Source organism: Schistocerca serialis, chromosome 11, assembly GCF_023864345.2.
Source record: "Schistocerca serialis cubense isolate TAMUIC-IGC-003099 chromosome 11, iqSchSeri2.2, whole genome shotgun sequence".
Classification (NCBI taxonomy): domain Eukaryota; kingdom Metazoa; phylum Arthropoda; class Insecta; order Orthoptera; family Acrididae; genus Schistocerca; species Schistocerca serialis.
In genome coordinates, this window is record NC_064648.1 from 63,526,576 (window position 1) to 63,540,772 (window position 14,197).

The 14,197-nt window shown below is 40.6% G+C and overlaps 1 protein-coding gene across 1 annotated transcript in view; it reads right to left on the reverse strand.

Moving 5' to 3' along the window:
* Positions 1–14,197, reverse strand: part of LOC126427035 (secernin-2) — a 106,873-nt gene that overhangs the window by 63,605 nt on the left and 29,071 nt on the right. The window contains exon 3 of the mRNA XM_050089211.1: positions 3,456–3,640. Within this exon, the coding sequence (XP_049945168.1) occupies positions 3,456–3,640 (185 nt within the window). The remainder of the gene's footprint in view (positions 1–3,455; positions 3,641–14,197) is intronic.

The window sequence follows — 14,197 nt, forward strand, 5'->3', positions numbered from 1 at the left end:
TACAGAGGATGCTCCCTCTACTGTCAAAAACCGTGAACGTCATTCGGAATCTTCCCCGGCAGTTTAACAGTTGTAATGCAAGTTTTCAGGTGTCATACATGGTTCTCTGTACGTTAAAGAAGACGAGTGCAGTCTGATGTTTCTAGGGTTCGTCCTTCATTCACTACACGATTTCCTGATGGTAATCGAGGTAAGTGCCTTTTACTAAAAAATAGTGTCAGGAGTGAAATGATGTTATCATATGATGTCAGTTTCCATAACTGACTTTCCACCAGATGTGTAAATAACATTTGAGCTGACTTTACATAAACACACCTCAGATTTTGATTTTTGCTCCAAATTGTGTGTGCCGCCTGCAGAGAATACTCGATTGGTGGGATTCGTGTAGAAATTACCATTTTAAAGCAAGAAAATTTATCGCTGAACTGAGCAGAAAATAGTGAAATTATTAGTGAATTGTGGAACTAAAGAAGACTTTCTAACCCAAAATGACCCAGGTACTGTGCCATATGACACCTCCCAAGAGTTTTTCTTTTATATTCAGCCCTGGTGGGCTATAGTGTTAATTTAAAATACTGACTGCTCGAATGTTACATACTGCGTGTAAGGGTAGTACTGGTGGTGGCCCAGCCTAGTGAGCAGTGAGAATGGTGGAGTCTTCGCAGTGGTGTGTGTGGTAGGCCGGTGACATGTTGCCTTTCTTACTTGGTTCGAGTGTTATTGTTTTTTGATTTTTTTCTGGTCGATATACATTGAGGAACTCTGTAACTACAGATCAATTACCTCGATTATCTTCTGTCCTATATTTGCAGGATCAATGAGGATGTGTTTTTGTGGTGGCATTAGTAGTAGTGAAGGGAATACAAGCAGGGACTAAATTTATTGCTCTTTGTGATATGTTGTTATGCCTGCACACTTTACCTTGAGAGAAATTTATTTGTTGATTGTTAAGGCCAGTATTACACTCTCAAATTTATTTGTCAAAGATATGATCAAATATTGATCAAATTTATTTGCTACAGATCTCTGAGATGGCACTAAAAAGGGGTATTACACTGTCGTCATATTTTTCGTCAAAGTTCAAGATGGCTGACTACAACTTGTTATTAACCGCAGCAGTTGCATGTACCACAGTTGCACTGTGTGCACATGTGGAAGAGAAGCAGCGGAAAAAAGGAAACGTACCTGGGTGAAGCCGTGGGTTTTATGACAAGATGATAAAAGCTTTCAACAAAACTTGTTACGTGAGATTGTAGTGGAGGACGTCAGGTTGTACATAAATTACTTAAGAATGGATGAGCATACATTTCACATGTGCTCAGTGAAGTGTATCCTCATATCACAAAGCACAATACTCATTTAAGAACTACTATATCTGCAGAAGACAGGCTCACTGTAACACTCCAGTTCCTTGCTACAGGAGTTACTCTAGCTTACAGTACAGCACTTTAATACCACAATGCATATTAACGAAAATAATACCTGAAACATGTGCAGCAATTTATAAAGCACCAAAGGACCAATGTCTGAAGGTCAATAATGTTCAACACACTTTATTTGCATTAAGAACTATTTTTATTTTATAAACACATCAATTATATTTTGTGTCCGAAAACTGTATCTCACGGCTAATGACCTCTGCAATATTTTTATAGCTCTCCAATCTTCTTGATCTATTTTTTTGTATTCAGGCTGTCTCGCGTTGTAAAGCACCTCATCAGCTTCGTACATCTCTATTAATTTTGTAGTTTACAGTAAACACTAATTGCATTTACCGGCCTTGTTTACAAACACACTACAGATGACAGAACACTGCAGCAATGCTAGCACTCCATGTGGTGACATTACACATTGCAACGAACAGAAGACAAGTGACTTATGATCAAATCTACAGCAATGCTCTAGATTTCATGAAATTTGACGACAGACGAGTTTTGACAAAGTGCCCTATTTCACCATCAAACTCCTTAGACATAAATATTTGACATACCAATTTTGACAAAGAAATTTGACTGTGTAATACCGGCCTAAGCTATGATTAGCATTGCTCTAGTTGTTCTTTAAATATATATGTACTGTTAAGTGTTGTGTCAATTAGCCTGGCACCTATTAAGTCTGGCGTGCTGATGATACGGTGCCATCATGTTGCCATGTACAAGTCCACTAGTGTTAGTGTGGGTTTGATTCCTGTATAAGCAGGTCTGTATAATCATATCTGTTGAAGAGACTTTCCCTCAGTTGCAACTATTTCCTTAAATCACATGTTAGTCAATAGTAATAGGGTGATATCACTTGTGGTTACATTGCATTGCATCTGGAACCGAGTGGCCTTAATTCACTACATTTTTCTAATACATCACTGTGTGTCGGTGCTCATATTTATTGCTTTATCACCAAGTTTGAGTGATTGTGCTTCAGTGGATTTTGGGAATAGGTTTATCAGTGGTCACTGGGTTTTGTACCTGTTAAGTAGGTCAGTCATTTGTCTATCGAGCTGGAGATGAAGTCTGTTGTAATATCAGTGCTGTATGGACATTTTTCTCTTTTGAAACTGTCAGTGGTTGTTATTTGGAGTTCATGTGTAGGCACCTTAAGACTGTTTCGAATTTTAGTGAAGCTAATGTCCGATATCTCTTACAGCGGTTAAAGTGCCTACTTGCTATATTTAGTTGTCGGTCTCCATATGTCAGCGAATATGAAGTCGACTAGGGTCACATTTCTAACTATGTTGAGAAACACACATAACCTTAAGCCTTGCTGAACAGTCATCATTGTGTGGCTTCAGTTCCCCTGTTGGTCATCAATTCTGGTCCTCGACTTGGGTGTTGTAATTATATGTAGCTTAAGTATCGCAAAGGAATAAACCCCAACCCTCCACTCAAATATTGCTTGTGGAAGCGAGCAGGGGTGCTGTGATACACAAATTTAAAGAGCTCGCTTATAATGGGGAAATATTAGGGATCACATCCTTTATAGCAGAACAGGCTTCAGATTTAGTACTGGGTTGAAATGGTGCAGACTGGACTGAAATTTGTATCTGAATCAGTGTAGGTGAATGATTTATAATTATCTCTCCCATCTATAGAGAATAAATTAAAACTCGTGAGAAATCTGAGTCAGGTTATTTATTTTGAGTTGTTAAGACTGTATATTTCACCCAGCATTCAAGTTAAGTATGTATTTAATTTTGGTTCTAAAGGTATCTGTTTCGTGGCCAGCACGTCCTTATACATTTCAGGTCGTCTTGTTAGAAATATTATCTGCAAAATTAATCCCATAGCACCACCTCAAATTTAGTAATAAATTGAGGAAACAATGGATTACATTAGACGTAGCAGATAACAATAGTGAACACATGCCTCACGACAGTTTCCAACCCATCACTGCATTTGCCCTCCTCGCGAGGAAGACTTCAGGGAACCGCCGACCAGGCGAGTCGCTGCGAGGTGCCTCACCTGACGAGATCCATGCCGATCAGGCGCTCCTCCTCGTTGCCGTCGTCCACCAGCGTGAAGACCGCCTCGTTGCCGACGACCACGCCCGCCTCGTTCGCACCCATCTCGGCACCCCACATCCACGCCGGCTTGCTGAGCACCACCGCCTGCGTGTGCTCCACCTGGTCGATCTCCAGGTACGTACACTGCAAGAACAGCCAGAGCTACCAGTTATTTAAAATTGTGATTTTGGCCTACTGTGACATTCTAGTGTGACAGTTCTATATGAAGCTGTGATATACAAGGGTTGCCCAGAAAGTAATGCACCACATTCTTTTTTCTTCAACATTTCTTTATTGAACATAATGATAATTACACACATGGAAAAATGGTGTTTCATCTACACACCCTATTTTTCCAGGTAATCTCCATCCTGTTCTATGCCCTTCATCCAGCGCAAAATGAGGGTGTGTATGCCCTGTCAGTACCAATCCTTGTTCTGGTGGCAGAGCCAATGCTTCACTGTGTGAATCACCACCTTATCGTCATCAAAATGTCTTCCACGAATGGCATCCTTTAATGGCCCAAACAAGTGGAAGTCTCGAGTGGGCTAGGTCAGGGTCGTAGGGTGGATGGGGTAACACTGTCCAACTCTGTTTTGCGACGTGTTCAGCAGTCCACAGACTTGTCGGGCTGAGCAATACCGTGTTGCAGCAAAACATCTCCCACGTTGCTGTGGCGCCAAAGTCCCCGGAAGCACGTCGAGTTTTGTTAATGTGTTGACATATGCTTCTGAATTAATGTAGTACCTCCTCTTGGCATTGTATCAATAGGAATCACACCTTCAGAGTCCCAGAACATGGTGATCATGACCTTACCAGAAAAAGCAGTTGCTTTGAATTATTTCTTCTGTGGGGAGTTGAAATGGCACCATTCCGTCAACTGTCATTTTGTTTTGGGCTCAAAAAAATGAAAACAGGTTTCATCACCTATCACAGTCCGGGACAAGAAAGTCTCCCCCCTCAGCTCCAAAACAATGCAACAAATCGAGACAAACATTTTTTTCTGTGCAATTTGTGACCCAAGACACCGCAGGACCCATCTTGCACACACTTGCTGCAACGTGTCAGGTGTGACAGCTGTGGATGGTCTCCCCGACCGCTGCAAATTGCGGAGCTCAGTTGAACCGCATTCTGATGACCTCACCTGTGCCCAGCAACTAACTTTACTTCTGCCAGCAGCAGACACTATAGACTTTGCCCTAGTATTTGTGAATGTTCCCCACAGTTTCTTTCTCTGTAGTGAGAAATTCAATGACAGCACATTGCTCGTAATGTACATCACCTACAGAAGACATTTTGAAACTGCCGTGCAGCTACGCTATCTGTCGGAAGTGATAGAAACTTGGCACGTTCACTCAGGAACTTCGAATAATATCTATGTAATGTTTTGCATTCGTAGCATTGTTTTCACCTGAGAAAAGAAAATGTGGTCGATTAGTTTCTGGGCAACCCTCATAATTCTATTGAGCTCACCTCTCTTTTCATAAGTCTGCGATTGATTGTGATGACTGACTATTCTGATGCTTCTGGGATTGAGCGTGACCTATACCTGTTACATACAAATTGCTTAAAATGGATACTGCTTTGCACACTGTAACCTAAAATTCTGCATAATAAAAGTTGGCTCTTAACGTAACACGTACTTTCGGCCACTAGATGCAACTGCTTGATTCATCCATCCACTTCTATACTGATCTTTGTACTTGAATTTATTTGATCAGCTTTCTTTGATTGGTTCAAGTTTTCAGATTTGCTTTCTCTTTCACAAATTATACTGTATTGGAAATTTTAACTACCTCTTATTTTCAGTGGTTTAATAGGTTTTCTGGCAAGATAGCTCCTGTGAACTACTTTTAGTCCTGAAAAATTTGATACAAGAGCACTGCCCATCTTGATTTTGACACTTTTTAGAAAAGCATTTTAAACCAACTGAAGAACTCAAATGAAAGACAAGGTCAAAATACTACTATTAATTAATTAAAACATCGATCAACACACACTGGCAACACTTGTGATTATTTCCCTAGACAAAATAAAGTTTCAGGTTTGTAATCCTCTGATCACCTGAAACAGTTTGACAGACATCACAAAAACATTGTCTGATTTTTATTTTCCATTTTTCAAGAGTTTTATTTTTATTTGTTTTCAGTTCCCCCACCCCCACTTCAAACAATTTCAATCAATATATTATAAACATTATTTTCAAGTGTACAAAACTGGCAATTTGTGAGGGACTCTAAATGTCACTTGGGTGTACTGAATTATCTGTGTAATTCATCATTAGCATAACTGAAAATGAAATGAAACTTAATTCAACAATTCACAAGAAACATGAGAGGCATTCAAATGAAAAACTATGAAGCGACACTGATTATAGCAGAAGTCTTTATTCAAAAGTAATCACCACAGGCCCGAGCACAACTATCCCCTGTTTCACGAGCTGAAGGATTCTCTGTTTCCAGAATTCCTGTAGCCGTGACAGGAGCCAGTCTCCAACTGGCACTAAGTCATCCAGGTCGAAGCACTTCCCTCCGAGATGCTGTTCAGCACAGTTAACACGGGGAAGTCGCAAGGTGACATGTACAGGGTGCTCACACTTGAACTCTTGTAGGTACACTTCGTGTGCCCTCAGAGACGTGTCGACACTTATTATCACGGAGAAGAATTGCTCCCTCCGTGAGCGGCCCCATCGTTTGCTCTCAGAATCGGGTAGGCTACAGAATGTCACACAGGACAGGTCACTTAACAGTTTTTCTGCACTTGAGGAATTGGACGATTATCAGACCTCTGATGTCGATAATGACAGTGAGCGTCACTTTGCCTGCTGAGGACACACCTCTGAATTTTTTAGGAGGTGGTGGTGGTGGTTCATGCTTGCATTGCCGAGATGCCTCACTAAGTCGCCCCAAACTGACATACTTACACTTCAACCGGTTTGATTGTTACACCATTTCGTACCTTTTCATTTGAACACTCCTTATAATTCTGATATGGAGCTTGTTTGATGCTACAGGAATGTGGACAGCAGTTACGACGATTGTGAAAAATGATACCATCAGTTTGCCCACTTATTTTTTTTTTTTTATTTTATTTTTTTTTTTTTTTTTTTTTTGTTAACATGTTTGCAACACTCACTAAGCCAGGTATAAGATGCGTGTGTCCTTGTACTAAACATTAATAAACAAACATTACTCGAAGTTACTGTTCCTTATTTGTGAAGTCACATCAAACAAAAAATAATCATGGGCCTGCAACCCTGGACAACTAAATCTAAGTACGAATATCCACATGTAATGTAGCAGAATAAGACAACACTTAACAAAAACTACGATTCCAACAGTAATGAAGAATCTGGTAGCAGGCCACAAAGTTATGTAGGTATGTAAATTAAAGAGTTTTTATTATAACACTAATCAATTACTGTATTGATGACATTAAGTCAACTTGAGCTCCTTAGAGACCAGTTAAGATGAATTGTAACCAATTTTACAGAAGTATTGCACCACAAACTGAAAATAAGTCAAAGTCAGTGTAAGTGAAAGTCCAGTTTATCATTCACAAAATTCATATGTAGAAAAGTAATAGTAATTATGATGCATGTAAATGTAAAGTTCCAGAGGGTTTACGCTTGAACAAAAACCAATCTGTATTTATAAAACAACCAATGAATATAATCAAAACACACTTATGGCGTATTTTGTGTAATTTTCTCATGAACAATGCAATATTTCAACATGATACCTAACTTAAAAACATCACAATGATTTGTAAAGCCAATTCACAAACAGTTTTGAAAGCTCAATTAAGTGTGTTCGAAACAATGTACAATACAATTTTGTTATTGTTGGCAGTATACAAGGAGCAATAGTAGTGGCCATAGTACAGGCAGTATGATGTCAATTCTCAGGCACTGAAACTCTCTCAGTCTTTGTCAGTTTGTGATGTAATGAACAGCTGTCTGAAGCCAGCGAGGGCACTTCGAGATATGAAATCGGAGACAGAATGCCGAGAGGAGGTAAATGTGTTAGTGTTTAGGTTCCTGAGGTAAACAGTAAGTCTACAGCCCTGCAAATTGCAAACACTCTGGCCAGGTGTCAGAGGGGAGAAGTTTCAATTCAGAGAATTAACTGATTAGTCCATCCACCACCCAGCCACTGTGGTAAGGTGTCACAGTAGAAGACAGTCACAAAAAGGCATATCTTAGCAGGTGCAGGCAGATCGATACTTGCCCCTGAGAACTGCAATATTGGTGTGCTCACACATGTTAGAGTGTTACAACAGAGGTCCCCATTTATGAGCCACTGCACAGGGGAAATGGGAGGGGGGAGTGACATGAAACACTGCTGGTGCTAGACTTAACAGGAAGCACTGTGTTGTTTAGCTTTCACCTGAACACTGTTACCAAGTTGGAAGTTGTTAATTTACAGGCCAGAAACTTTCCCACCTACCAAGTAGGAGAAAGGGATGAATCAGTGTGGCTAGTCATAGGGATCACGGAGCTTCTGAGCCACAGATCAGATTGGCTGAAGCCTAAAGTGTGAGTGGATTGATAGGCTAACTACAGGAAGGGAGAAATATTCCACTGCCACAATTCATTAAAAACCCAATTTTTTGTATTAGAGTTCTCAGTCAGATAACTAAGACGCCAATCTGTCACTTGTCACCCACCTCAGGTAAGCTCTGATAAGCCTGTTTTTCACACTTAGAGTGTTGCTCTCAGTAAGTGTATTTTACAATACTGCTAGTGTTTGCTACTTCTGTTAGCTCTCACCCCACAGACTCTACACTAACTTATGCTGTGCAACCAGTCGCTTTTTCTAATGTTTACAATTAGCCGTCAGGGTAGTAGCTAGTCTAACTGCAATTAGTGTTAATTAGATATCCGAGTTCCTCAAGTCTCCCACTGCAAATATCCTACAGTCCCAAAATCTGTGCCTCTCGTAGGTGCCATTTGACTATGCTCACTGTTGATGCGAGTACGCAATCTGCCGCCACAGGAAGTTCATCTTCGGCACTTGTTCCTAACTGCTCAGCAACTGTAGACTGACATGTAACACTATCTTCTCTCTATACTCTGCTACGGCAACAACATCTCTACGTATGCTGTAATTAGTTTAATGTTGTCTTCACCTTACCTGTGGGAGTGATATACAGGCAGATGAAGAATACCTTCACTCAATAATGGGTCTCGAAATTTTGTAAGCAGGCTTTCGCAGGATAATTTGCATCTGTTGTAAAGAGTCTCAGAAATTCAGTGCTCTAGGCAATAATGCAAAAAACTGACAAATGAAAAAATTAAGAAGTGGGTCACCAGTAACCCAGCTGTGGTTCTAGTGTTAATCAAATTTTGTTCTCCTGGCCCCTACGAAAGTGATACATAGTGGTTGTAGTAAATTCCTAGACTCATCATTTGAAGCCAATTCCTGACACTTTATAAGTAGGAAGTCTCGAGATATTTTTTGTCGATCTTCAAATGTCTATAACTTCAGTTTCTTGAGTACCTCTGTAACTACTTCCCACAGGTAAAATGAAATGGTCACCATCTATGCTGACCTCTGCAGATATATCTCCTGTTAGTGGTAGTTGGTACAGGTCCCATACACTTGAGCAATATTCTGTGATGCTCCTCCAAGAGCCAAACAGAACTGTAACCCTTGTGCTACTGTTCTTTGTATACATTCAGTATAAGAAAAGAAAACAATGAGCAATTCTGTTACGGATACCTCACTTCCTCCCTGTAGTACAGGCTTTATCCCTGACTATTTTTCACAACTGTAGTTCAAAATTTCACCTTCTTACAACTCCCATATTAATAAGTTCACACTATACTCTTCACAATGGCCTCATGACAGTGCATTTGGCCCCAAGAGTGGTACAAGGCAACATCAGGGCCAGTGGAATAATTGTGCTCGTGCGGTATCACAGAATATTACTGTCCGCATCTCGTGGTCGTGCGGTAGCGTTCTCGCTTCCCACGCCCGGGTTCCCGGGCTCGATTCCCGGCGGGGTCAGGGATTTTCTCTGCCTTGTGATGACTGGGTGTTGTGTGCTGTCTTTAGGTTAGTTAGGTTTAAGTAGTTCTAAGTTCTAGGGGACTGATGACCATAGATGTTAAGTCCCATAGTGCTCAGAGCCATTTGAACCATTTTTGAACAGAATATTGCTCAAGTGTATGGGACGTGTGCCAAATAGCACTAACAGGAGCTACATCTAAGAGAAGGACAGCACAGATGGTGACAATTTTGTTTGGCCTGTGGGAGATAGTTACAGAGGCACTGAAGAAACTTAAGTAGTAGACACTCTAAGGTCGACAGAAATTGTCCCGAGTCTTCCTACTTATAAAGTGTCAAGAATTGGCTTTAAATAATGAATCTACGAACATACTACAACCGCTATGTATCACTCTCATAGAGATCAGGAGAACAAGATTTGATCAACACTAGAATCACAGCTGCGTCACTCGTGACCCACTTCTTAATTTTTTCATTTGTCACTTTTTTGCATTATTGCCTAGGGCACTTAATTTCTGAGACTTTTTATGAAACAAGGTAATTAGCATTATACGCATCTCTCTCCCCCGCTCCATGAACAATGGACCTTGCCGTTGGTGGGGAGGCTTGCGTGCCTCAACGACACAGATAGCCGTACCGCAGGTGCAACCACAACGGAGGGGTACCTGTTGAGAGGCCTGAAGAGGGGCAGCAGCCTTTTCAGTAGTTGCAGCGGTAACAGTCTGGATGATTGACTGATCTGGCGCTGTAACACTGACCAAAACGGCCTTGCGGTTGTGGCACTGCGAACGGCTGAAAGCAAGGGGAAACTACAGCCGTAATTTTTCCCAAAGGCATGCAGCTTTACTGTATGATTAAATGATGATGGCGTCCTCTTGGGTAAAATATTCTGGAGGTAAAATAGTCCCCCATTCGTATCTCCGAGCGGGAACTACTCAAGAGGACGTCGTTATCAGGAGAAAGAAAACTGACATTCTACGGATCGGAGTGTGGAATGTCAGATACCTTAATCGGGCAGGTAGGTTAGAAAATTTAAAAAGGGAAATGGATAGGTTAAAGTTAGATATAGTGGGAATTAGTGAAGTTCGGTGGCAGGAGGAACAAGATTTTTGGTCAGGCGAATACAGGGTTATAAATACAAAATCAAAAGGGGTGATGCAGAAGTAGCTTTAATAACGAATAGCAATACAGAAATGCGCGTAAGCTACTACAAACAGCATAGTGAACGCATTATTGTGGCCAAGATAGACACAAAGCCTACCACAGTAGTACAAGTTTATATGCCAACTATCTCTGTAGATGAAGAAATTGATGAAATGTATGATGAGATAAAAGAAATTATTCAGGTAGTGAAAGGAGACGAAAATTTAATAGTCATGGGTGACTAGAATTTGGCACTAGGAAAAGGAAGAGAAGGAAACGTAGTAGGTGAATATGGAATGGGAGAAGAAATGAAAGAGGAAGCCGCCTGGTAGAATTTTGCACGGAGCACAACTTAATCATAGCTAACACTTGGTTCAAGAATCATGAAAGAAGGTTGTATACATGGAAGAACCCTGGAGATACTAGACAGTTTCAGATATATTACATAACGGTAAGACAGAGGTTGAGGAACTAGGTTATAAATTGTAAGACATTTCCAGGGGCAGATGTGGACTCTGGTTACGAACTGTAGATTAAAACTGAAGAAACTGCAAAAAGGTGGGAATTTAAGGAGATGGGACCTGGATAAACTGAAAGAACCAGAGGTTATACAGAGTTTCAGGGAGAGCATAAGGGAACAATTGACAGGAATGGAGGAAAGAAATACAGTAGAAGAAGAATGGGTAGCTTTGACGAATGAAATAGTGAAGTCAGCAGAAGATCAAGCAGGTAAAAAGACGAGGGCTAGTAGAAATCCATGGGTAATAGAAGATATATTGAGTTTAACTGATGAAAGGAGACATAATAAATATGCAGTAAATAATGAAGCAGGCAAAAAGGAATACAAACGTCTCAAAAATGAGATCAACAGGAAGTGCAAAATGGCTAAGCAGGGATGGCTAAAGGACAAATGTAAGGATGTGGAGGCTTATCTCACTAGCGTTAAGATAGATACTGCCTACAGGAAAATTAAACAGACCTTTGGAGAAAAGTGAAACACTTGCATGAATATCAAGAGCTCAGATGGAAACCCAGTTCTAAGCAAAGAAGGGAAAGCAGAAAGGTGGAAGGAGTATATAGAGGGTCTATACAAGGGCGATGTACTTGAGGACAATATTATGGAAATGGAAGAGCATGTAGATGAAGATGAAATGGGAGATACGATACTGCGTGAAGAGTTTGACAGAGCACTGAAAGACCTGAGTCAAAACAAGGCCCCGGGAGTAGACAACATTCCATTAGAACTACTGATGGCCTTGGGAGAGCCAGTCCTGACGAAACTCTACCATCTTGTGAGCAAGATGTATGAGACAGGCGAAATACCCCCAGACTTCAAGAGGAATATAATAATTCCAATCCCAAAGAAAGCAGGTGTTGACAGATGTGAAAATTACCGAACTATCAGTTTAATAAGTCACAGCTGCAAAATACTAACACGAATTCTTTACAGACGAATGGAAAAACTGATAGAAGCCGACCTCGGGGAAGATCAGTTTGGATTCTGTAGAAATGTTGGAACACGTGAGGCAATACTGACTTTACGACTTATCTTAGAAGCTAGATTAAGGAAGGGCAAACCTACATTTCTAGTATTTGTAGACTTAGAGAAAGCTTTTGACAATGTTGACTGGAATACTCTCTTTCAAATTCTGAAGGTGGCAAGGGTAAAATACAGGGAGCGAAAGACTATTTACAATTTGTACAGAAACCGGATGGCAGTTATAAGAGTCAAGGGGCATGAAAGGGAAGCAGTGGTTGGGAAAGGAGTGAGACAGGGTTGTAGCCTCTCCCCGATGTTATTCAATCTGTATATTGAGCAAGCACTAAAGGAAACAAAAGAAAAAATTGGAGTAGGTATTAAAATCCGTGGAGAAAAAATAAAAACTTTGAGGTTCGCCGATGACATTGTAATTCTCTCAGAGACAGCAAAGGACCTGGATGAGCAGCTGAACGGAATGGACAGTGTCTTGAAAGGGGGGTATAAGATGAACATCAACAAAAGCAAAACAAGGATAATGGAATGTAGTCGAATTAAGTCGGGTGATCCTGAGGGAATTAGATTAGGCAATGAGACACAAAGTAGTGAAGGAGTTTTGCTATTTGGGGAGCAAAATAACTGATGATGGTTGAAGTAGAGAGGATATAAAATGTAGACTGGCAATAGCAAGGAAAGCGTTTCTGAAGAAGAGAAATTTGTTAACATCGAGTATTGATTTAAGTGTCAGGAAGTCGTTTCTGAAAGTATTTGTATGAAGTGTGGCCATGTATGGAAGTGAAACGTGGACGATAAATAGTTTGGACAGGAAGAGAATAGAAGCTTTCGAAATGTGGTGCTACAGAAGAATGCTGAAGATAAGGTGGGTAGATCACGTAAATAATGAGGAGGTATTGAATAGAATTGTGGAGAAGAGGAGTTTGTGGTACAACTTGACAAGAAGAAGGGATCGGTTGGTAGGACATGTTCTGAGGCATCAGGGGGATCACCAATTTAGTATTGGAGGGCAGCATGGAGGGTAAAAATCGTAGAGGGAGACCAAGAGATGAATACACTAAGCAGATTCAGAAGGATGTAGGCTTCAGTAGGTACTGGGAGATGAAGAAGCTTGCACAGGATAGAGTAGCATGGAGAGCTGCATCAAACCAGTCTCAGGACTGAAGACCACAACAACAACAACAACGCAATTTTACATTTTACGGGGAAACCTGAAGTGAAATACGAAGATTCACCTAGAACCACAGACACGTCAGTTCTGACCCCTCTGTTGCAGTCACAACAACAATTGCATTTTTCGTGTAGTATCGTGCTTACTGCTAGACTATGTGGTCGATAATCGCAAAACCTGCTTTATCTCAATGACTGATGACGTTGCAGTTCTCCAGCAGGAGAGGAGAGGGAGAGGAGATCGAAACACGTCTGACTGCATATGCAAGTATTGCGCAGCCATTGCTTTGTTTCATGAAATATGGTTTTAGGAGTGCATTCTAAGTGTGTAAATAATGCTTGCAACATACAAATTTATTATGGCCAAACGTCTATGAACAGAAGAGGACATTATAAATGCACTAAATGAGATTTTAGATCAAGAATCTGAGGATGAGCTGTTGAAGCCTTCATCTGAGGAATTACCACCACCAGACTTCCAGATTTTTCATCAGAAGATGTTACTCCTTAGGACATTCTACTTAATACTGATTAGAAAGGTATGCATGTTCACGTGTTTCTTTTTATAATAATTATTGTTTATGTATGTGCTACAAAGACACAGATTTCAATTGCACCATTTATGTTTATAAGTTGTTGCTTTCTTGAGTTTTTACAAGTGTCAAATTACATTTATGAAGGTGTGAGGTTTGTACTAACATTCCACAACATCTATACTACTAATATGTGTTTTAATACCAATCACTACTATTACAGGAACAGCTGCCAAAAGGGCTAGATCAACTCGTGGTCGTGGACAATGAAATGAGAAGCTGCAGACTACATCAGTTTCCTTCAGGTAGAGATATTGTAGCAACGGGTGGAACGACCTGGAATGTGTGAGTT